Raw genomic sequence first — 26,205 nt, 5'->3', positions numbered from 1 at the left:
CTTTTTGCATCCTGCCTTTTCACAGCTATTTTTAAGTCCTCCTCAGACAGCCATTTTGCTTTTTTTCATTTCTTTTTCTTGAGGATAGTCTTGATTCCCGTCTTCTGTACAATGTCACGAACCTCCATCCATAGTTCATTCGGCACTCTGTCTATCAGATCTAGTCCCTTAAATCTATTTCTCACTTCCTGGTGTAGTCATAAGGGATTTGATTTAGGTCATACCTGAATGATCTAGTAGTTTTTCCTACTTTCTTCAATTTCAGTATGAATTTAGCAATAAGGAGTTCATGATCTGAGCCACAGTCAGCTCCTGGTCTTGTTTTTGCTGACTGTATAGAGCTTCACCATCTTTGGCTGCAAAGAATATAATCAGTCTGATTTCGGAGTTGACCATCTGGTGATGTCCATGCGTAGAGTCTTCTCTTGTGTTGTTGGATGAGGGTGTTTGCTATGACCTGTGTGTTCTCTTGGCAGAACTTCATTAGTCTTTTTCCTGCTTCATTCTGTACTCCAAGGCCAAATTTGCCTGTTACTCCAGGTGTTTCTTGACTTCCTACTTTTGCATTCCAGTCCCCTATGAAAAGGACATCATTTTTGGGTGTTAGTTCTAGAAGTTCTTGTAAGTCTTCATAGAACTGTTCAACTTCAGCTTCTTCAGCTTCTTCAGCGTTACTGGTTGGGGCATTGACTTAAATTACCATGATATTGAATGGCTTGCCTTGGAAACAAACAGAGATCATTCTGTCATTTTTGAGATTGCATCCAAGTACTGCATTTTGGACTCTTTTGTTGGATATGATAGTTACTCCATTTCTTCTAAGGGATTCCTGCCCACAGTAGTAGATATAATGGTCGTCTGAGTTAAATTCACCCATTCCAGCCCATCTTAGTTCACTGATTCCTAGAATGTCGATGTTCACTCTTGTCATCTCCTGTTTGACCACTTCCAATTTACTTTGGTTCATGGACGTAACATTCCAGGTTCCTATGCAATATTCTTCTTTATCGCATCAAATTTTGCATTTGTCATCAGTCCCAATCACAACAGGGTGTTGTTTTTACTTTGGCTCCATCCCTTCTTTCTTTCTGGAATTATTTCACCACTGATCTCCTTTAGTATATTGGGTACCTACCGATCTGGGGAGTTCCTCTTTCAGTATCCTATCATTTTGCCTTTTCATACAGTTCATGGGGTTGTGAAGGCAAGAATATTGAAGTGGTTTGCCATTCCCTTCTCCAGTGGACCACATTCTGTCAGACCTCTCCCCCATGACCCATCTGTCTTGGGTGGCCCATAGAGCATAGCTAAGTTTCATTGAGTTAAACAAGACTGTGGTCCTGTGATTAGATTGACTAGTTATCCATGATTGTAGTTTCAGTCTGTCTGCCCCCCTGACCCTCCTCTCTCAGTGCCTACTGTCTTACCTGGGTTTCTCTTACCATGGACGTGTGGTCTCTCTTCGCGGCTGCTCCAGCAAAGTGCAGCCACTGCTCCTTACCTCGGATGCAGGGTAACTCCTCTCGGCCACTGCCCCTAACCTCAGGAACAGGGTAGCTCCTACTTAAAATGGTAGGGGTACACAACAGGATTGAGGAACTAGATAAAGGAATTACCAATGACCAAAGATGGAACAATTTTAAGCAGCAAAAACCAAAATAAGAAATAGTATTGAATTATAACCCAATATAAAATATTCATGAGTCCATAGTAATTTAAAATGATTAAATACTTACATGAATGAGGGAGATGAAACAAATTTCTTGTGCAAAAAAATTCTAAATAAATAATGTAGATGCTCTTGCCTAAAGGTGATGGGACTCCTTACTCCTTAAGTACTTACTGCACATAATGATTTTCTTCTAAAGAAATTATATAGTCAAATGGAAGGGGAAAATAAGAGTAACTTAGAGTGGAAAACCTGACAAACACCACCTCATTAAGCAAAGGTAACATCAACAGTGATAAGTCATGCTCACAGTTTGTTCCTTGATGTGATGTGATAAAAATTTGCACTCTCTGGTCCTCCCCCAAACTTACAACCCCAAGTTACTCATGGGAAAAAAGTCAGATAAATCCCAGGGAGGGGTTACTAAAATATACCTACCTAATACTTTTCAAAACTATCAACATCACCAAGCACAAGGATAGTCTGTAATAGTTAAGGGAAGCCTAAAGAGACATGACATTTGGTATGTCATGTGGTAACCTGGTGGGATCCTGGAATATAAAAAGGACATAGGAAAAAAAATTATGGAAGCATGGTAAACTATGGATTTAGTTACTAAAAGTATATTGATGTTAGTTTATTAATTATAACTAATGTGCAATACTAATATAAAATTCATTGAAAAGGACCTGAGTACAGAGAATACAGAACACTATACCATTGTGAAATATTTTCTGTAAATGTATATTGTTCTAAAAAATAAAAAGCATTAAAAAATTTAAATCAGTTCAGTTCAGTTCAGTCACTCAGTTGTGTCCGACTCTTAGCAACCGCAGGAACTGCAGCATGCCAGGCCTCCCTGTCCATCACCAACTCCCGGAGTTCACCCAAACCCGTGTCCACTGAGTCAGTGATGCCATCCAATCATCTCATCCTCTGTTGTCCCCTTCTCCTGCACTCAATCTTTCCCAGCGTCAGGGTCTTCTCCAATGAGTCAGCTCTTTGCATCCAGTGGCCAAAGTATTAGAGTTTCAGCTTCCGCATCAGTCCTTCCAATGAACACCCAGGACTGATCTCTAGGATGGACTGGTTGGATCTCCTTACAGTCCAAGGGATTCTCAAGAGTCTTCTCCAAAACCACAGTTTAAAACCATCAATTCTTCGGCACTCAGCTCTCTTTATAGTCCACTCTCACATCCATACTTGACCACTGGAAAAACCATAGCCTTAACTAGACAGACTCTTGTTGGCAAAGTAATGTCTCTGCTTTTTAATATGCTGTCTAGGTTGGTCATAACTTTCCTTCCAAGGAGTAAGTGTCTTTTAATTTCATGGCTGCAATCACCATCTGCAGTGATTTTGGAGCCCAGAAAAATAAAATCAACCCCTGTTTCCACTGTTTCCCCATCTATTTGCCATGAAGTGATGGGACCAGATGCCATGATCTTAATTGTGTATCATGTGTAATCATGTGTAAATCAGTGTGTAAATGTCTACAAAATAAAATTTAATAGTTTCTGATTTTTTAACTTTTTTAAATAGGAGAAACATTGCTCTACAATGTTTTATTGTTTTCTATCATACAACAATGTGAATCAGTCTTAAGTGTACATATATATGTTCCCTCCCTCTTTAATCTTCCTCCCACCCCATCCCACCCTTCTAAGCTGTCATAGAGAACCTAGTTGTGTGCTTTTGATTTTGATTGACTTAAATTCATAGAGCAATTAAGGGAGAGAAGGAATCATCATAATGTTTAGATTTTCAGTTTAGCAACATAGTTTATTTACCAAGTTTCCTTTTTCAACTTTTCTCACTAGTATTTTATAATTTCCAGCATATAAATAGTGCACATGCTTTGGTACATATATACTATCAACTTAATGTTTTTGATACTATTGCAAATGGTACTTTTTGTTTATCTCAATTTTCAATAATTTAATTTTAGTATATGGAAATATCACTGATTTTGATATGCTGTTCTATCTGAAACCATGTTTAACTTACTGATTAGTTTTAGGAGGTTTTTGGATACACTTTGGAATTTTCTATGCAGACAATTATGTCATTTTGTAAATAAACATAGTTTATTTTCTTTTCTCTGTCCAGTCTATATGACTTTTTACAATAGAGAAGTAGAGTCAACAGATGTAGCAAACAAATTTATGGTTATCATGTAGAAGCAAATTAAAAAGCAGAGACATTATGTTGCTGACAAAGATCCCTATATCAAAATTATGGTTTTTCCAGTAGTCATGTGAGTGTTGGACCATAAAGAAGGCTAAACGTTGAAGAATTGATGCTTTTGAACTGTGGTGTTGGAGAAGACTCTTGAGAGTCTTGAGAGACCCTTGGATTGCAAGGAGATCCAACCAGTCCATCCTGAAGGAGATCAGTCCTGGGTGTTCATTGGAAGGACTGATGTTGAAGCTGAAGCTCCAGTGCTTTGGCCACCTGATGCAAAGAACTGACTCATTTGAAAAGACCCTGATGCTGGGAAAGTGAAAGGCAAAAGAAGAAGGGGATGACAGAGGATGAGATGGTTGGATGGCATCACTGACTTGATGGGTATGAGTTGAACAAGCTCCAAGAGATGGTGATGGACTGGGAGAACTGATGTGTTGCAGTCCATGGGGTCTCAAAGAGTCAGACACGACTAAGCAACTGAACAACAGAGAATGAGAGGGAGGGATAGCATTGATGTGTACACATTATTATATATAAAATAGATAACTAAAAGAATCTGCTGTATAGCAGAGGGAACTCTACTCAATATTCTGTAATGGCCCATATGGGAAAAGAAACTGAAACAGAGCAGATACAGGCATGTGTATAACTGAATCACTTTGCTGTACATCTGAAATTAACACACGTTGTAAATCAACTAGAATCCAAAAAAAAAAAAAATTTCTTTTCAGAAAAAAATATGTCTGTGTTTCTTTTTCAATATGTGTCTTTCTTAAATATTTGCTATTGCTTCTAAAGCAAAACAAAGCAAAATGTGTCCTCCCAAATATATGTTAATGAAGTAAGGGTGTGTTTACCTCACCATGCCTTTCATAACATAGTAGACTTCAAAGTGCACAGTGTTCAGTGAAGACTGTGGAGTCAATGACACCCGTCTATTTTTCACAAAACTTACTATGAATATATGTTAATTTCTGATTTATGAGAAATTTTTAAATAAACAAATACAAAATTGATATCACTGAATCTCATAATCTCAAAACACAAATATTTTAAAATTTTTAGATGAATTTGCAGATGACTAATACCAAATTTTGACACCATCCTTATGGCAGAAAGTAAAGATGAACTGAAAAAGCCTCTTGATGAAAGTGAAAGAGGAGAGTGAAAAAGTTGGCTTAATGCTCAACATTCAGAAAACTAAGATCATGGCATCTGGTCCCATCACTTCATGGGAAATAGATGGGGAGACAGTGGAAATAGTGTCAGACTTTATTATTGGGGGCTCCAAAATCACTGCAGATAGTGACTGCAGCCATGAAATTAAAAGATGCTTACTCCTTGAAAGGAAAGTTATGACCAATGTAGATAGCATATTAAAAAGCAGAGACATTACTTTGCCAACAAAGGTCCGTCTAGTCAAGGCTATGGTTTTTCCAGTGGTCATGTATGGATATGAGAGTTGGACTGTGAAGAAAGCTGAGCACTGAAAAATTGATGCTTTTGAACTATGGTGTTGGATAAGACTGTTGAGAGTCCCTTGGACTGCAAGGAGATCTAACCAGTCCATCCTAGAGAAGATCTGTCTTGGGTGTTCATTGGAAGGACTGATGTTGAAGCTGCAACTCCAATACTTTGGCCACCTCATGAGAAGAGTTGACTCATTGGAAAAGATTCTGATGCCTGGAGGGATTGGGGTCAGGAGGAGAAGGGGACAACAGAGGATGAGATGGCTGGATGGCATCACCGACTCGATGGGCATGAGTTCGAATAAACTCCGGGAGGTGGTGATGGACAGGGAGGCCTGGCGTGCTGCGATTCATGGGGTCGCAAAGAGTCAGACACGACTGAGCGACTGAACTGAACTGAATACCAAATACAGGATGAGTATGGGCTTCCCTCATAGTTGAGTTGGCCAAGAATCTGCATGCAGTGCAGGAGACTGATTCAATTCCTGCGTTGGAAAGATCCATTGGAGAAGGGATAGGCTACCCACTCCTGTATTCTTGGGCTTCCCTTGTGGCTCAGCTGGTAAAGAACCTGCCTGCAATGAGGGAAACCTGGGTTCAAATCCTGGGTTGAGAAGATCTCCTGGAGAAGGGAATTCTCCAGTGTTCTGGCCTGGAGAAATCCATGGCCTGTATAGTCCATGGGATCCCAAAGAATTGGACATGACTGAGAGACTTTTGCTTTCACTCACTTTCACTTTCAATACAAAATAAATTACTGTGGAGTTTGAAAGTACTAGTAAATAAAGGAATAAAAACCCATACTTTTCCTGAAAAATATTTTTATGACCTATAAACATTGCCAGAACTTTGTTTCTCATAGGTTAGGATTGATTCTTGGGTTTGTAAATGTCTTAATATTTTACCATTTAGTTACTTTGTAATTTGAGAAATTTGGATTTGAACAATCATTAAATAATGATATAATGGATAAATATACTACCATTTAATTTTCAGCAAATATTCTCCCTCATACAATGCCAAATTATAGAGTAAATCCTACAATAGATAAAATAACTTCCAGGCAATGTATTTTCATTTAGCTTTATTCACCATTGACTACTTGTATTATATGCACAAAAAAACAAATTTACAAAAGCAAACTGGATTTATGTTGATAGAAACCAAACCATTTAAACTTTTATATTACATTGAATTTGCAGATGAGGAAATTTGAACATTGGAAATTTTATTGCTAACCAGGCAGGTAATACCAATAGCTGTGGAGAAACCAACCCCCCCTCCCCCCCACACACACAATTTAGCATCAAAAAATGAATTAAATATTTCCCAAAACATCTGGAGCCATAAAGATTATATTCTGCATAATATATTTTGACCCACTTTCATTTTGATTCATTATTGTCTTCATCTGTAGTTAACATTAATATTAACTAACAAGTACCTCAAGGTAAATTATTTCCTGCAACAATCCAGAGCCCTCCAAAATTTCTACATAGCTTACCTATAGCAAGTTCTCCTGTGTCCCTCTTTGTTCAACAATGTGACAGCAGAATTACATGCCCACACTGCCTGATAACATCTGTGTCTGTGCCTTGAGATTTCACCAATTGGAGGGCAACTTGCTCAGAATACAGCTAGGACGAGCTCTCTCAACTGGCCTTTCATCTCTGCTTTAAGAGTAGGAGGTCCGTTTTGATATTTATAACTGGCTTCAGAGACATGATGTCAGAAAAAGATAGCCAATGATCAAATAACATTCAGTATTCCCACTCAGAAAGTTTCCAGGGGTTTCAGTATCTCATTTACTTCACACTCTGTCAGACAAGAATCATAGAGAATTAAAATGTCAAATTTTATCATCATCTCGTAGATCAAACCAAACATGAATTTTAGCAGCGAACATAAACTTGAAAAATCAAAGCCTCTTCAGACTCATGAGGGTAGGAAATAGTCAATAACTAAATTCAAAACCTCTAAAAAGAGATTAGTTGATGTTTTATAGATAAAAATAAAAAATATCAAATTGTACATAAATGTCACCCTAAATGTTTAAGCACATACTGAGCATAGCCAAACTGATTGACACAATACAGTAAATATATGCTATATTGGGTTGACTGATTTGAATAATGGCAGATTTCTTTGTCTTTTTTGTGTTATCTTTAAATTGTCTGAAGAAACAGACATTGGCTTCCAATTAAAATGACAACTATAATTGAAAAGCTTAAAATGTTGAGTGGTTTTGAAAGTTGCCCATTAAAAGCATCAGAATCAAAATGATCTGTTTCACTAGATACCCTTGATAGAAGACCAGTCCTCCTCTATCAGGGATGGTTGTCCTCTTCAACCGAGTGTGCAGTTTCAAGAGGAACACACATGGAATGATGAGGGAGGAAAGGGCCACCCACATACCCAGCCAGATCAGCTGAATCATCCCCAGAGATCAGTGGGGTGACAGAAGTCAAAACCAGATCACTTTCACATCCTCCAGGTATTTTCTGACTTTCTATTTCATGTCATCGGTTACCCATTGGTTCTTAGTATCATGTTTGTAGTATCTATGTAATTATCTTTTTTTTTCTTTTCCTGTCTGTGGTTTATTTCCAGTTACATACAGTTGTGGTCAGAAAAAATGTTTGAAATAGTTTCTATCCATTCCATTTGCTGAGGCTGGTTATGTGTCCTGGAATGTGACCTATCCTTGAGAATGTTTCACGTGCACTTAAAACAAAGTGTGTTCTGGAGTTTTTGTATGTTATCAGTCCTGCAGACATCTGTTCATGTGTTCTATTGTGTCATTAAGAATCTCGGTTACCTTATTGATTTTATATCTGGCAGATCTGTCCATTGATGTCAATGTGGTGTTAAGATCTCCTACTATTAATGTATTCCCTTTAATTTCTCTTTCTATATCATAAGTGTTTGTTTTATGTATTTAGGTGTTGTAATTTCCTATACCAGAGGAACTTCCAGACCCAGGGATCAAATTCATGCCTCTTGTGTCTCTTGCATTGATAGGCAGATTCTTTAGACCGGTACCACCTAGGAAGCCTTTAATATATTGGGGTCATATATTAGCATGTGTAATATCTTCTTTGTGTATTGATCTCTCTATCATTATGCAATGTTCTTCTTTCTGTTTCATTATGAGCTTTCCTTTAAAGACTATTTTGTCTTATATGAGCCTTGTTACATGACATTTCTTGTCATTTTCATTTGAATGTTCTATTTATCTTGTGGTTTAAGTCTTCTCTTCATCTCCTTGCCATTGTTTGATTAGCTGATATTTTTAAAAATTATCTTTTCTTGAACTGTATAGTAGTACTTGAATCTATGTTGTTACATCAAATATTCCTAGTAAAATCCAACTACTCATGATTAGAGGATGAATTCATGAATGACATAATAACTATTTATTTAATATTTCAACTTTTGAATATAGTGTTCTTAGTTTGTTCTTTCAAGGGCATATGTTTTTGTCAGAGAAAGTCTGGAGATTAAATTTTTTATTTCCTAAGAATAAAACTGAATATAAGAACTAGGGCAGAGAAAAGAAGTGATATTTTGAAGATGATGGCCTTTGTTCCAGACACAATATGGTTGGAAATGTAGCAATTCTGCAGAATAATTAGTGACAAATATCCTTAAATACCTGTTGAAAATGGAATTGATTTTTAGAACTTTTTCTATGACAATAGAAGTGAAATAACAATGCATGTGAAGGAAAGGTGTATCCACTGCCAAGATTTAGCAACCTAGTTTTAAAAGTAAAACTTGAGGTATTCTAAGTTTTCAGTGTATGTGACTGAGATGAAAACAAGATACCTGTATAGGTGATTAAACCTCCACCTCCTCAGATCTTATAGAATATGATAACAATTTCTCAGAGGCATTTAAAAATGGAAAATATAAATAACACACTTAGAGATCCATTTGTGCTGTTAAATGCAGCCCAAAGTCTCCTATTTTCTGGAGGTGTGTGATGAGCTACACTCTCTTCAAATAGCCTAAGTGTGAGAATTTCCTGTTCAAACTTGAAGTGACACATTGATGACAAATCAACTTTTTCCACTCTTGCTTCACTCTGAGCCTTCAGAGCGTAGTCTGTGAAAGTCACAGACATTGCTTATTCTTGTCCTGGATTTATGTTTTTAAATTTCTCCTTTTGTTATCCAGCTATGGCCAGGCCTCTTTTATGACAGTAACCTGACCTCCCTACTAAAGGATGCACAACTTTCTGGCCAACAGAAGGTATGTGTCTCTCCTCTCTTGTCTCTCTATTAGACCATCACACTTGGGAACTAACGAATGTTAAATGTGATGCAACTGAAGTACAGTTTATATATGGCAAAATCAAAGTAGAATATTGATTTTTTAAAAAACAATTTGAAGTAAAAAGCAATAATAAGATATCAAATATGATGGACCATTTCTCCAAATATTAAAATTATTGTCTGTAGAATGTTACTCAAGTGCATACACACGGCATGAATGGGTTTGTTTATAATATTAAGTGGAACCCAAAGACCTCATGACAGGGAACACTTAGTTTTGGATTTTATGATCAGTAGAAGGTAAGTTTTTTGTACAATAATATGTTAATATATTTGTGCTCAAACTTTATAAATAGATTCTTGGAAAGGAATTCATTGTATAGAAAAGGCCAAACATAATTCCTCATACATGTATTAGATTGAATGCAACAATATAAATTTTTAATAAAAATCAAATTGAGGTAACTTCCTAAAGGCTAATTTAAACTTAATTGTAGGTAATGAAAACATTTTTTAAAAAAATCAAACTTCATATAAATGATATGCTAATTAAAGATACTAACTGATAAAAATCAGAAATAGTACCATAAAAATGATGACTAAAATAATAATTAAAACTGATATTTATTGAGAACTTATAAGTGCCAGGTTGAGTGCTCAATGTTACATGCACTATATATTACATAACCTTATTTCCATTTTAGATTATAATATGATACTAGATACTAAATAACTTTTTGAAGGTCACATTTTGTCAATTTAAAAGCTGCAATTCATTTCCAGATATTTCTGACTACTGTATCAGCTGTCTGAATTATTGTTATGTTATCTGGATTTCATAAGTAATCACCATCACTTATACAACTAAAATGACCTTTACTAACTTTCACATCTATAGGATCTTTCTGAAAGTTTGAACCAACGGTGTCTTCCATAAATGACCTATACCTGTTTTTCATTTTGTAGGTTCAAATATTAGCCATTAAATCACTTATCAACAACTTTTGTAAAGTAAGTATTTTTTAGTCTTTTTCTGTTGTTTTACTTTTCATATTGTTTAGTTTATATATGATTAGTGTGTCATGTGACATTTTACAAAATATGAAACATTTCCTCAATTGTTAATGATTTCTCAGAACTCCTCAACAATTCAAAATAAAGACCTTTTGGCACCCCTTTTCATTGATCAAAGTCAGTCACCAAATAGTGTAATTTAGTGCAGGAGATTGTTCTTTATGCCAACATTCTATCTCCTCATCTTTAAAGAACTTAGTCTTTAAATCATTGTTAAATTTCAAAATTACTATAAATATAGGTGAATCTCCCTTGTTAATAGAACATTTTAATTTTAATACAAGCATTATGATGACTTTAAAATATTTCTGTGGAATCTGACTTCAGTGAGGATATTATTAGCCACAAACTTCTTTACTGCTCCCTAATTTATTGCTTTTCATTGTTTCAACCCATAATATATTGTCAAATACAGAATATCTGTTTTTTAAAGTATTCTTTCATGAAAGGCTTGTTTAAAGTACTGAGGAATTTAGAAGCAGGTTTTATGTTTGTTCAGCTGCAAAGTGAACATTAAACTCTTTGCCCCACCCATCTTATTATACTAAGGTTCTTATCTCATCTACACCACTTATTCCTCAGTTCACTTAGAGCATGGTCCTTGACCTCACTCAGCTGCAAAGATGAATAACCAAGGAGTAACTTATGTAGAACTGAAGGCAGTCAAGAGCTCAAAGAGACAGCAAATGCAACCTAAGATTTCTAAAAGTTCCAGTTCAATAACTGAGCAGGAATTAACCTATGCAGAATTAAATCTTCAAAATGCTTCTCAGAATCTTCATGAGAATGACAAGAACTACCACTCCAGAGGTAAACACTTACTAGTCACACAAAGAAACTGTTCTAGGATGTGCAGTTGGGGTGCAGAGGTGTGGAGGAGGAGCAGGGGAGAAGCTCACATATTTTTCATTTTGAGGAAGGGAGCTTAAAGTTGGTTACGGTATTCTAACATGAAATTGGAAGACTACTTTTATTGTGGCATTGCTATAATTTGGAGTCTTTGATCAACAACTCATTCAGCATTATATTCGCTGAAAATGCAATATATGTTAAAGACCACAGTGGTAGAAATGGGTTGGGGTCCAAGTTTATATCCATAAATCCCTGTTCATATGGGTTCTCGTGTATATAAAATCTAACCAACTGTCCCCAGCACTCCTTCACTCCTTTCTTACTGTCTCCTTTTATCTCCCTGCAGGTTCACCATCACCTCCAGAGAAGCTCATTGCTGGGATCCTGGGAATCATCTGCCTTGTCCTCATGTCCACTGTGGTGACAATGATCATTGTTTCTCCCTGTAAGTACATTTTTGAAAAAACTATAAGGGAACTTTTCACTTTAATGATGGTCAGTTCTCTAAACATTTCACAATATTATAGAATGTGTCTATCATTAAAATACATGCAGTTAGACTAAATGCAGAATGTTACATGGAATTTGTGAAATACATACAACACAAGACAATTACAGAGAGTATGTATATGGATATTCTGATTTCATAACTCAAAAGCATGCTTTAGGAGATTGAAAGATCTTATTGAGAAACACAAATTAATTTTTGAAATTAGTAAGGGGTGGTAAAATCTACTCCTTTAGGTTTTTAAAATATTTTTTCCACCAAATCTTCATTACCCAATTAATTTTTCTTGGTAAAATCAGCTTTATTCCAGACTACTCTAATCCTAAACAATAAACTGAATTTCAAACTCACAAACTGAAATCATTATGATTTATTTAGAGCAATGTTAATTTTTATAATGATTAATTTTGTAGCTACTCTAATACGGGAGCAGAATAACTCCTCTCCGATAGCAAGACTCAAAAAAGGTACATAATGATTTTGAAGCTCCGATATAAATACAATTTGCATTTTGTCTCTATCTTAGGCTAGTGAAAATAAGAAAAGATTTAGGAGTAGAAGATAAATTACAAAATCGGGCAACAAACTTGCCTAAATAATGATTAAGGGAGAGTGTTTCTCCCTATGCAGCAATATGATCACCATATCCATTGTTGGCAATTGACTCCAATTTTTGCCTGCTGTAATATGGTAAAAGACAAATAATTTTGCTACTCTAAAATAAAAGCTTCATTTCTTGATTTTTAGGACATGTAAAGAGGAGATATTTTTATATGTTTGCTTTATATAGAGACATAAACTGGGGTATGAGAGACTGACGCTGTGAAAGTATGGGTGAAATTTGCTTTATATGTACCAGCCTTGAGGGCATATAGCTATGTTATATATACACATACATGTTTATATCTATGTATACATGTAAGTTAATTTTTGTGTTTTAAAATTCAAATTGCCTTTGAATAGTAATTCATAATCTTTCTCCAGAATTTCATTGTGGTTGTTGTCCAAAAGAGTGGTTTACATATTCCAACAATTGCTATTCTATTAGTTTGGAAAAAGAAACATTGAATGGGAGTTTGATGTCCTGCTCTACTGAGAATTCTACTCTGATTTACATAGATAATGAAGAGGAAATGGTAAGATATTAAGCATTTCAAACACTTTATTAAAGGCTTGATTCAGTCAATTTTATATTTGCTAAAGTTCACTTGTGTTTTTGTACATATTTGTAGTTTGCTTATTTTAAGATCTCTTAATATTCCATTAAACAATGGAATATGACTTTATGATACTTTATTTTCATTTTAAACCATTAATGCACATTTCTGGTGATTTCCAGTTCTTCTGCTCCTTGTCAGCAGGTGTTCTGATGGGTCACCTTGTAAGGCTCACCTGTGTTGCCCACAGGATTCTCTCAACACAGGAGGAAAGGCTGACCTGTGCCCCCTCCTACAGTGAGGTTAGGCACTGGGTGTTGGGAAGTTAGAGGCCCGGGTCACTTTATCTGATGGTGGGGAGGATACGGTTCAGTTCAGTCACTCAGTCGAGTCTGCCTCTTTGCGACCTCATGAACTGTAGCACGCCAGGCCTCCCTGTCCATAACCAACTCCCGGAGTCCACCCAAACCCATGCCCATTGTGTCAGTGATGCCATCCAACCATCTCATCCTCTGTCGTCCCCTATACAGTCAGTTCAACTCACTCACTCAGTCATGTCCAACTCTTTGCGACCCTATGAATCACAGCACGCCAGGCCTCCCTGTCCATCACCAACCCCCGGAGTTTACTCAAACTCATGTGCATCGAGTTGTTGATGCCATCCAGCCATCTCATCCTTTGTCATCCCCTTCTCCTGACTCTAGTCCCTCCCAGTATCAGGGTCTTTTCCAATGAGTCAACTCTTTGCATCAGGTGGCCAAAGTATTGGGTTTCAGCTTCAGCATCAGTTCTTCCAATGAACAGCCAAGACTGATCTCCTTCAGGATGGACTAGTTGGATCTCCTTGCAGTGCAAGGGACTCTCAAGAGTCTTCTCCAACACCACAGTTCAAAAGCATCAATTCTTTGGCGTTCAGCTTTCTTCACAGTCCAACTCTCACATCCATACATGACCACTGGAAAAACCATAGCCTTGACTAGACAGACATTTGTTGGCAAAATAATGTCTCTGCTTTTTAATATGCTATCTAGGTTGGTCATAACTTTCCTTCCAAGGAGTAAGTGTCTTTTAATTTCATGGCTGCAATCACCATCTGCAGTGATTTTGGAGTCCAGAAAAATAAAGTCTGACACTGTTTCCACTCTTTCCCCATCTATTTCCCATGAAGAGATGGGACCAGATGCCATGATCTTAGTTTTCTGAATGTTGAGCCTTAAGCCAACTTTTTCACTCTCCTCTTTCACTTTCATCAAGTCCCCTATACAAGATGCCCATAATTATTGTTCCCGCACCTCCCACCTTGTTCTCTCATCATGGAGAAGTGATTAGAGATTACAGAGGATTAGGGCTGCTGGATAGTCTCAAACCTCTTCACTTTTCTCTTCCCACCATTCAGGGTTCTGCTTTCTTGTGTCTTTCATTAGTTCCCGTATCTACAGGTGAACTGAGCAGTGAGTAGCTGAGAGAAGTGATTCTCTGACCCCTTGTCTCGTCCACTGGATTCCACAGAAATAGACTGCTTTGGGGTTTATCTAGTCAAAGAATGGTGTCAGACTCAGAAAACTAAATCTTCAGCTCTCATGCCACTTATTTTCTCCATTTCATTCCCTTAATTTTCTTCTAAAACTGAAATTCTGAGGAATGTATCATAGTAGAGAAATGCAATGATATACTCACAGTATCAGAAAAAAGAACATCACAGCATCTTAATACTTATTTAAAGCCTTGTTATGTTAATATTGACATGAGTAAAAACTAAATTACATGAATCAGAATTTTCCTTACTGCACATATTCTATTCAATTACTCCACCTTCTTATCCCTTAGGCTTAATGTTAGACACAATTCACAGCTTCAATATACCCAAGTTGATACACTAAGTGTATTCTTTTGTGGGATATGTACAACTAATTCATATCTTTGTAAATACTCCCTTTATTAAATGGTCCTCAAAAAAATAAATTCCTGTTCATAGCATTACAGGCACACATCAAGAAACAAGAAAAAAGCCAAATAAATAACCTAACTCTACACCTAAAACAATTAGAGAAGGAAGAAATGAAGAACCCCAGGGTTAGCAGAAGGAAAGAAATCTTAAAAATTAGGGCAGAAATAAATGCAAAAGAAACTAAAGAGACCATAGCAAAAATCAACAAAGCTAAAAGCTGGTTTTTTGAAAAAATAAACAAAATTGACAAACCATTAGCAAGACTCATTAAGAAACAAAGAGAGAAGAACCAAATTAACAAAATAAGAAATGAAAAGGGTGAGATCACAACAGACAACACTGAAATACAAAGGATCATAAGAGACTACTACCAGCAGCTCTATGCCAATAAAATGGACAACTTGGATGAAATGGACAAATTCTTAGAAAAGTATAACTTTCCAAAACTGAACCAGGAAGAAATAGAAGATCTTAACAGAGCCATCACAAGCAAGGAAATCGAAACTGTAATCAAAAATCTTCCAGCAAACAAAAGCCCAGGACCAGATGGCTTCACAGCTGAATTCTACCAAAAATTTAGAGAAGAGCTAACACCTATCTTACTCAAACTCTTCCAGAAAATTGCAGAAGAAGGTAAACTTCCAAACTCATTCTATGAGGCCACCATCACCCTAATTCCAAAACCAGACAAAGATGCCACAAAAAAAGAAAACTACAGGCCAATATCACTGATGAACATAGATGCAAAAATCCTTAACAAAATTCTAGCAAACAGAATCCAACAACATATTAAAAAAATCATACACCATGACCAAGTGGGCTTTATCCCAGGAATGCAAGGATTCTTTAATATCCGCAAATCGATCAACGTAATACACCACATTAACAAATTGAAAGATAAAAAACATATGATTATCTCAATAGATGCAGAGAAAGCCTTTGACAAAATTCAACACTCATTTATGATTAAAACTCTCCAGAAAGCAGGAATAGAAGGAACATACCTCAACATAATAAAAGCTATATATGACAAACCCACAGCAAGCATCACCCTCAATGGTGAAAAATTGAAAGCATTTCCTCTGAAATCAGGAACAAGACAAGGATGCCCACTCTCACCACTACTATTCAACATAGTGTTGGAAGTTTTGGCCACAGCAATCAGAGCAGAAAAAGACATAAAAGGAATCCAGATAGGAAAAGAAGAAGTGAAACTCTCGCTGTTTGCAGATGACATGATCCTCTACATAGAAAACCCTAAAGACTCTACCAGAAAATTACTAGAGCTAATTAATGAATATAGTAAAGTTGCAGGATATAAAATTAACACACAGAAATCCCTTGCATTCCTATACACTAACAATGAAAAAACAGAAAGAGAAATTAAGGAAACAATACCATTCACCATTGCAACAAAAAGAATAAAATACTTAGGAGTATATCTACCTAAAGAAACAAAAGACCTATACATAGAAAACTATAAAACACTGATGAAAGAAATCAAAGAGGACACAAACAGTTGGAGAAACATACCGTGTTCATGGATTGGAAGAATCAATATTGTCAAAATGGCTATTCTACCCAAAGCAATCTATAGATTCAATGCAATCCCTATCAAGCTACCAACGGTATTTTTCACAGAATTAGAACAAATAATTTCACAATTTGTATGGAAATACAAAAAACCTCGAATAGCCAAAGTAATCTTGAGAAAGAAGAATGGAACTGGAGGAATCAACCTGCCTGACTTCAGACTCTACTACAAAGCCACAGTCATCAAGACAGTATGGTACTGGCACAAAGACAGAAATATAGATCAATGGAACAGAATAGAAAGCCCAGAGATAAATCCACGAACCTATGGACAGCTTATCTTTGACAAAGGAGGCAAGGATATACAATGGAAAAAAGACAATCTCTTTAACAAGTGGTGCTGGGAAAACTGGTTAACCACTTGTAAAAGAATGAAACTAGAACACTTCCTAACACCATACACAAAAATAAACTCAAAATGGATTAAAGATCTAAATGTAAGACCAGAAACTATAAAACTCCTAGAGGAGAACATAGGCAAAACACTCTCCGACATAAATCACAGCAAGATCTTCTATGACCCACCTCCCAGAATATTGGAAATAAAAGCAAAAATAAACAAATGGGACTTAATGAAAATTAAATGCTTTTGCACAACAAAGGAAACTATAAGTAAGGTGAAAAGACAGCCCTCAGATTGGGAGAAAATAATAACAAATGAGGAAACAGACAAAGGATTAATCTCAAAAATATACAAGCAACTCCTGAAGCTCAATTCCAGAAAAATAAACGACCCAATCAAAAAATGGGCCAAAGAACTAAACAGACATTTCTCCAAAGAAGACATACAGATGGCTAACAAACACATGAAAAGATGCTCAACATCACTCATCATCAGAGAAATGCAAATCAAAACCACAATGAGGTACCATTACACGCCAGTCAGGATGGCTGCTATCCAAAAGTCTACAAGCAATAAATGCTGGAGAGGGTGTGGAGAAAAGGGAACCCTCTTACACTGTTGGTGGGAATGCAAACTAGTACAGCCACTATGGAAAACAGTGTGGAGATTTCTTAAAAAACTGGAAATAGAACTGCCATATGACCCAGCAATACCACTTCTGGGCATACACACTGAGGAATCCAGATCTGAAAGAGACACGTGCACCCCAATGTTCATCGCAGCACTGTTTATAATAGCCAGGACATGGAAGCAACCTAGATGCCCATCAGCAGATGAATGGATAAGGAAGCTGTGGTACATATACACCATGGAATATTACTCAGCCGTTAAAAAGAATTCATTTGAATCAGTTCTAATGAGATGGATGAAACTGGAGCCCATTATACAGAGTGAAGTAAGTCAGAAAGATAAAGAACATTACAGTATACTAACACATATATACGGAATTTAGATAGATGGTGGCAATAACCCTATATGCAAAACAGAAAAAGAGACACAGAAATACAGAACAGACTTTTGAACTCTGGGGGAGAACGTGAGGGTGGGATGTTTTGAAAGAACAGCATGTATATTATCTATGGTGAAACGGACCACCAGCCCAGGTGGGATACATGAGTCAGGTGCTCGGGCCTGGTGCACTGGGAGGACCCTGAGGAGTCGGGTGGGGAGGGAGGTGGGAGGGGGGATCGGGATGGGGAATACATGTAACTATATGGCTGATTCATGTCAATGTATGACAAAACCCACTGAAATGTTGTAAAGTGATTGGCCTCCAACTAATAAAATAATATTAAAAAAAATAAATAAATAAATAAATAAATTCCTCATTAACATTAGAAAACCGCGGAACTGGTAAGTATAAATGTTTGAATTAATTTTGAATCAAAAGTACAGACATGGTTAATATTTATTACAATATTAAAAATTCCAACTTACAACTTTTTTGATTTTAGTATTACATTTGGAATTTAACATGCTCATTCTATTCAAAGAACTAAGTTCAGTTCAGTTCAGTCGATCAGTCAAGTCCAACTCTGAGACCCCATGGACTGCAGCATGCCAGGCTTCCCTATCCATCACCATCTCCTGGAGCTTGCTCAATCTCACGTTCATTGAGTTTGCCATCCAACCATCTCATCCCCTGTCATCCTTTTCTCCTGCCTTCAATCTTTCCCAGCATCAGGGTCTTTTCCAATGAATCATTTCTTCACAGCAAGTGACAAAAGTATTGGAGTTTCAACTTCAGCATCAGTCTTTCCAATGAATATTCAGGGCTGATTTCCTTTAAGCTTGACTGGTTTGATCTCCTTGTAGTCCAAGGGACTCTCAAGAGTCTTCTCCAACACCACAGATCAAAAGCATCAGTTCCTCAGCACTCAGCTTTCCTTATGGTTCAACTCTCACATCCATATATGACTACTGGAAAAATCATAGTTTTGACTAGACGGACCTTTGTCGGCAATGTCTCTGCTTTTAATATGCTGTCTAGGTTGGTCATAGCTTTTCTTCCAAGGAGCAAGTGTTAATTTCAGGGCTGCAGTCACAGTCTGCAGTGATTTTGGAGCCAAAGAAAATAAAGTCTGTAACTGTTTCCATTGTTTCCCCATCTATTTACCATAAAGTGATAGACCCAGATGCCATGATCTTAGTTTTCCAAATGTTGAGTTTCAAAACAGCTTTTTCACTCTTGTTTCACTTTCATCACGAGGCTATTCAGTTCCTCTTCACTTTCTGCCATGGAGGGGAGGGTGTCATCTGCATATCTGAGGTTATTGAGATTTCTCCCGGCAATCTTGATTCCAGCTTGTGCTTCATTCAGTTTGCCATTTCATATGACGTCCTCTGCATATAAGTTAAATAAGCAGGGTGACAGTATACAGCTTTGACATACTTCTTTCCTTATTTGGATCCAGTCTGTTTTTCGATGTCTGATTCTTACCGTTGCTTCTTGGCCTGCATACGGATTTCTCAGGAGGGTGGTAAAGCAGGTAAGAAATATCAATTTCTCTGATATTCCAATCTCTTTAAGAATTTTCCACAGTTGTGATCCACACAGTCCAAGGCTTTGGTGTAGTCAACTTTTATGTATTATAGTGTTAGATGTAAAATCTAACATACTCATTTTGTTTAAAGAACTAAAGAGCCTATGAAAGAATTCATCTTTTGACTTGCATTTAAAAAATTAATAAAAATTTTTCATAATGATATTTAACTGAAAATTCTTTATTTTGGGCTAGAAATTTCTGATGTCCCTATCAATTATATCGTGGATTCCAGTCTTTCGTGAAGGTCGTGGTCAACCATGGATGTGGCAAAACGGTTCAATTTTCAAACTAAAGTAAGTTTTTAAAATGAATGCTATATAGAAGAGGAAAAATAAAGAAATATTAATAATATGAATATAATAATATGAATACAATAGAATATAGAAAGCTGAAGAAGATGTTGAAAGTTAATAAAATGTTGATATAAATGTTCAAAAATAGGCTACTCTGTAGCCCATTTTCCTAATAACAAACTCTTACTGAAATTTTCTTAAAAACATCATTACCCATTTTCAAAATCTTTTATTACAGTTACATAGAAATACTATTGCTTCATGAGTTGTCTTCATAAAATATAACAGAATTATGCATTTTTCTTATAACAGTATAACAGACTATTCACCTGATGAACATAAGTGTGCTGTACTATCCTCATGGGGCATAAAAGCAGAAGACTGTCAGACTCCAAATGTATATAATTGCAAGCATAAGCTTGAGAATTAAAAAGGGAGTTTGGATGCTGTTAAGTAACTTTATCTTTTATGAAAATGAAATATTGTTATGATTACATAATTTTGAAATGAATTATGTTATATGTTTTAATAATGTTTTCAAAAACCGTTGAAAGAAAACATCAAAATTCTGTAAATTCCTTCAATAAAAATTCCTTCAATAAAAATTCAAAATAAACATAAAGGTAAAGGTTCAAAATAAAATAAAAAAATAAAAATTCAAAAAAATTAACTTCAATAGAAAATAAATTAATTTTAAAAACACTGTTGAAATATAATATGCACACCAAAAAGTATAGATATCACTCCTTTTGTGTCTGGACTTTTTTACTCAACAATATGTTTATGGCTTTCAAACTTTCTAAAATGTCACATTTTCTGAGTCTGTTTGCATGAAATATCAAAAAATTTGATATTTGAGAACAAGGACCAAAAGTAGCAATTACCAAGAGCTGTGGGGAGATGAGAAAGGAAATGACCCCTACTTGATCAGTGATGAATATTTTCTAGATATTGATAGTGGCGATGGTTATAAACTGTGAACATATTTAAAATCACTGATTTATATAGTTTAAATAGATGGATTTTATGGTGTGTAAATGTACCTCAATAAATCTCTTTAATATAAAAACTTCTTGGGACTGCAATTAATATTTAAAATAATTTGTAAAAAGAGTCATCTTTAAAATATTGGCTGTTACAGTCAAAATGCTTTATCTTTCCATGAGTTAGGTTTTCTTTAACTTTTCCCTGTCAGATTTTGTGTTTCTCTATTTTGAGATGTTAAATATACTTGGGTGTTTCATAGTCATGATTTTGTAAATGACACTCTTATTTTAAAAATTTTAGTAATTTTTGGTGCAGTAAAGAGTAATATATTAAGGTTTACATGTTGGCCTTTTAGTCAATAATTTCTCTGACTATTTGTATTAAGTCTATCATTTCAAATATTTATTCTTATGGATTTTATATGAGATTAGTATATATAAAATAGTTGTTCATGTCTTTTTTTCAGGTGCAATTATTTTTTTTCTTGACTTATTTTCATAGGCTACAATTTAATTTCCAAAGCTGAATGGAAGGTACAATAAAGATTCTGTATCTATCTCTTCTTAGTCAAGGAAGAGATTTCAATATTTCATCCTTAAATATGAGATTTATCTTAAGGTTTTTTTCATCATATGTTTCTCATGTGAAACCATAAGATTCTCATTTTTCAAACTAATTTTATAATCAATTGAAGTTGATGTTACATTTGCATTATTTTCCATCATTTAGAATGTTAAATGTTTTCTTTGTATAATGATTATGAAGTAAATTACCTTTATTTCTTCCATTAAACCAATATTAAACCAATCTTGCACTTCTGAAATAAAATCACAGTGACCATCTGTGTTGCCCGTTTTCTTAAAAAATCAATGCATATGCTATATCTAGATTAAGCTATTTTTCTTCATCTACATTCACAAAGAGTTTTAACTGAGTTTTCAGTTATGTCACGTACTTGACAGGTTGTTACAAAACCTATTATTAGGAAGTTTTTCTCTTTTTCTTTTACCTGAAACTTTGCGAAAGAGCACTGCTACATTTTTAAGTGTTATTATTCACTACCAATGCCATCTGAGCATCTAGAACTATTTTGTAGAAAGATTTATATAATGAACTTAATGTTTTACAATATATGTTAGGTTTACTCAGGTTTCTATTTGCTGTGCTTTATTTTGGTGATTTGGATTTCAGGATTTTTCTATTTTATATGGACACTAAAATGTATTCATAATATTGCTTTTTATCTGTTTAATATCTGTAAAAACTATACATTATCCCTTTATTTAGTATACATGTAAAAGATTTTATTCCTCTTTAAAAAAAAAAAAAAAAGTATTTTTGCCTCACCTCATGGCTTTTGGGTCTTACTTCCCCAAACAGGTATTGAACTTGGGCCATCAGCAGTGGACGCATGGAGTCTTTACCACTGAACCAACTGGAAATTCCCCCTTTTCAATTTTTTTCAGCAGTCTTTTATCCATTTTATTAAATATATTCAATAAGAATACATTTGGCCTTGTTGTTTCTCCATATTGCAATTTTGTCCTTTGTCTTGATTTTGCACTAATTATTGCTTCCTTTCTTCTACTTCATTTGGTTTTAATTTCACCTAATTTTACCTTTTTCATTTTTAATTTCTTGTGACGCAAGCTTGGATTTCTACTTTGTTTTGTTTTATTTCATTTGTTAAGTAAGCATATAAGGCACTCAATATCTCACAAGACAGATATTTGGTTATTTATTTATCTAGTAATTCTTATAAAATTTTGAAAATTCATTCATATTCTTACCTGGAGAATCCCCATGGACAGAGGAGCACAGCAGGCTACAGTTCATGGGGTCACGAAGAGTCAGACACGACGGAACAATTAAGCATAGCACCCACCTTCCAAGCGCCCAGTTGTCAACCTGTCTAGAGGCTAATGCAGTGACACCACTACTATATGCTATGTGAATATGCTTGGAAATATGATTTATAATGTATTTTTCAAGTTTTCTGTTTGCTCTTAGTTTCATTGATCTTTCATATTGTTTTTCTGTCTCTATTTCTTTCCCCTTCAATCTTTGTTATTTCCTTCCATCGATTAACTTTGGTCCTTGTTCTTCTTTTTGAGGATCTGTGAAGTGGAAGATCAAGCTGTTCATTTCATGTCTTTGCTTCTTCTTAATGTTGGTGTTTCTTTGCACATTCACTGTGCAAAAGCTTTTAAGTTTCACTAGGTCCTATTTGTATTTTTGTTTTTATTTCCATTACTCTGCAAGGTGGGTCTTTTTGTGATTTATGTCAGAGGGTGTTATGCCTCTGTTTTCCTCTAAGAGTTTTAATAGTTTCTGGTGTTAAATTTAGATCTTAAATCCATTTTGAGTTTATCTTTGTTTATTGTGTTAGAAAGTGTTCTAGTTTCATCCTTTAACATATGGTTGACCGGTTTTCCCAGCATTTGAATCAGTTCTAATGAGGTGGATGAAACTGCGCCTGTTATACAGAGGGAACTAAATCAGAAAGAGAACCATCAATACACTATGTTAATGCATATATATGGACTTTAGAGAGAAGGTAACAACGATCCTATATGCAAGGCAACAAAAGACACACAGATATAAAGAACAGACTTTTGGAGTATGTGGGAGAAGGCGAGGGTGGGATGATTTGAGAGAATAGCATTGAAACATGTATATTACCATATATAAAATAGATGACCAGTGCAAGATGGATGTATGAAGCAGGACACTCAGAGCTGGTGCTCTGGGACAACCCAGAGGGGTGGGGCAGGAAGGAAGGTGGGAGGGGTGGTTCTTGGATGGGGTAACACACGTGCACCCATGGCTGATTCATGTTGATGTATGAGAAAAATACCACAATATTTTAAGGTAATTATCCTCCAATTAAAATTAATTAACTAATTTTTTAAAAAGACTACCGGAGTGGGCTAGCATTTCATATTCCCTGGAGGATCTTCCTGACCCAGGGATCAAACCCTCATCTCCTGCATTGAAAGGCAGTTTCTTTACCACGAGGGCCACCTGGGAAAACCCATTGAAATATCATACACACATTCCAAAATATAGGTATCAATACTTTTGTGTCTCAGTTTTTTTGCTCAACAGTATGTCTATGGCATTCAAACTTCTAAAAGATTGCATATTGTGTGAGCACATTTCCATGTAATATCAAAAACAGGAGTAGAGAGATCAAAAGTAGATTAGTGATTACTAAGGGTTGTGAAGAGATGGGAATAGGAAAAAATTGCAAATTGATTAGTGATGAATGCTTTCTAGATTTTGATAGTAGTGATGGCTATAAACTGTGAATAATTTTAAAATCATGGATTCATATATTTTCAATGGATACATTTTATGCTCTGTAAATTACACCTCAATAAAGCTTTTAAAAACTAACTGCTTTGGGACTGCATTTAATCTTTAAAATAATTTCTGAAATAATCGTCTTACAATATTGACTCTTCCAGTCAATATCATGCTTTATCCTTCCAACTAATTAGGTTTTCTTTAAATTCTCCCTATTTTATTGATCAATTTTTATTATTTGTTTATTTGTGTGACCCTGTTCAGCATGTGGGATCTTGGATCAGTGACCAGGGATCGAATGCCAATATCTGCACTGGGAAGCAGGTAATTCGAAACAAGGGACCACCAACGAAATCCCCCTATAATATTTTATAGTTTCCAATATTGAAATTTCACACAAATATGGACATTTCATAGCCATGCTTTTCTAAATAGCAATTTTGTTCTTAAATTTGTAGCGGTGGTTGCTGCTGCAAATAGAATTGTGCCCAATCACTTCTCTGAGTATATGTATTAATTTTATTATTTCAAATGCTTATTCTTCTGGATTTTTTATATAAGTAGATAGTGCATCTCTGAATAATCACGTTTTATTTTTTCCCTCCAGGTGCAATAACTTTTTCTTGTTATTCTTTGCTTGTTATTCTTTCCTGTTTTTCTTGATTTTGATTTATTTTTACCCAATTGGCTTTTATTTCCAATGTTGAACAGATGGTGCAGTAAAGGTCTTATAAGTATCCTTCCTATACTAGGGGGAAATAATTCAATATTTCATGATCAAATAGGAGGTGTTTTTTGGGGTTTTTCATATACCTTTGAAACATGAAAGCAATTCCATATTATTCATAATTTTCCTGTAGGTTTTATATGCAATCAGTCATGTTACCATTTTACTATTTTCCTTTCAATAGAATGAGAAAAATTTTAAATGTTTTTGAAATATCTCTTTCCTTCAATGTTGACCAATTATGCATTCCTGAAGTAAAACAACAAAAATCATTCTGTATTTTCCTTCTTTGAAAAATCACTGCATATATCATATTTAGACTAGATTGGTTTTCTTTATCCATTATCACAGAGTTTGGACTGAATCCATTACTATTGTGTAACTTGACATGTTTTGTTATCAAGGCTCTATGGAAGTCTCTGTTTTATGGTGGAAGACCTGGCATGGTTTTAAGTGTTATTATTCACTACTGTTACCATTAGAGCTCTTAGAATTTTTTGCAGGAAGGTTTACACAGTGAACTTAATATATTTAACACATGTTAAGGTTATACAGGTTCATAGTTGTTGTACTACATTTGGTAATTTGCACTTTCTAGACATTCTATTTCATACAGATAGTAAAATGGCTTCATAATACAGCTTTACTGTCTGTTTAACATCCGTAAAAACCATAATGGTTTTGTCACGTTTCACTTCAGTTCAGTCACTCAGTCTTGTCCAACTCTTTGCAACCCCATGGACCACAGCATGCCAGGCTTCCCTGTCCATCACCAACTCCCAGAGCTTGGTCAAACTCATGTCCATCGACTCGGTGACACCATCCAACCATCTCATCCTCTGTTGTCCCCCCTCTCCCACCTTCAATCTTTCCCAGCATCACTGTCTTTTCCAATGAGGAACAGAGTCAGTTCCTCCCATCAGGGGGCCAAAGTATGGAGTTTCAGCTACAGCATCAGTCCTTCCAATGAATATTCAGGACTAATTCTCCCCAGGATGGACTGGTTTGATCTCCTCCCAGTCCAAGGGACTCTCAAGAGTCTTCTCCAACACCATGGTTCAAAAGCATTAATTCTTCAGTGCTCAGCTCTCTATATGGTGCAACTCTCACTACATACATGACTAGTGAAAAATCAAGCTTTGACTAGATGGACCTTTGTCAGCAAAGTAATGTCTCTGATTTTAATATGCTGTCTAGGTTGGTCAT

At 35.6% G+C, this 26,205-nt stretch overlaps 2 protein-coding genes across 2 annotated transcripts in view; both read left to right on the top strand.

The window, feature by feature from the left end:
* Positions 1-26,205, top strand: part of LOC136172175 (NKG2-A/NKG2-B type II integral membrane protein-like) — a 72,093-nt gene that overhangs the window by 35,181 nt on the left and 10,707 nt on the right. The window lies entirely within an intron of this gene.
* On the top strand, positions 11,288-20,406 carry LOC136159815 (NKG2-A/NKG2-B type II integral membrane protein-like). The gene is made up of 6 exons (XM_065922481.1): positions 11,288-11,486; positions 11,875-11,973; positions 12,450-12,503; positions 13,021-13,172; positions 19,876-19,976; positions 20,289-20,406. The coding sequence occupies exons 1-6, from the start codon at positions 11,300-11,302 to the stop codon at positions 20,404-20,406; spliced, it is 711 nt and encodes a 236-aa protein (XP_065778553.1). The 5' UTR covers positions 11,288-11,299.

Source organism: Muntiacus reevesi, chromosome 1 (genome assembly GCF_963930625.1).
Source record: "Muntiacus reevesi chromosome 1, mMunRee1.1, whole genome shotgun sequence".
Lineage (NCBI taxonomy): Eukaryota > Metazoa > Chordata > Mammalia > Artiodactyla > Cervidae > Muntiacus > Muntiacus reevesi.
The sequence above is the reverse complement of the archived record's forward strand: the minus strand, read 5'-3'. Positions and strand labels throughout refer to the sequence as shown.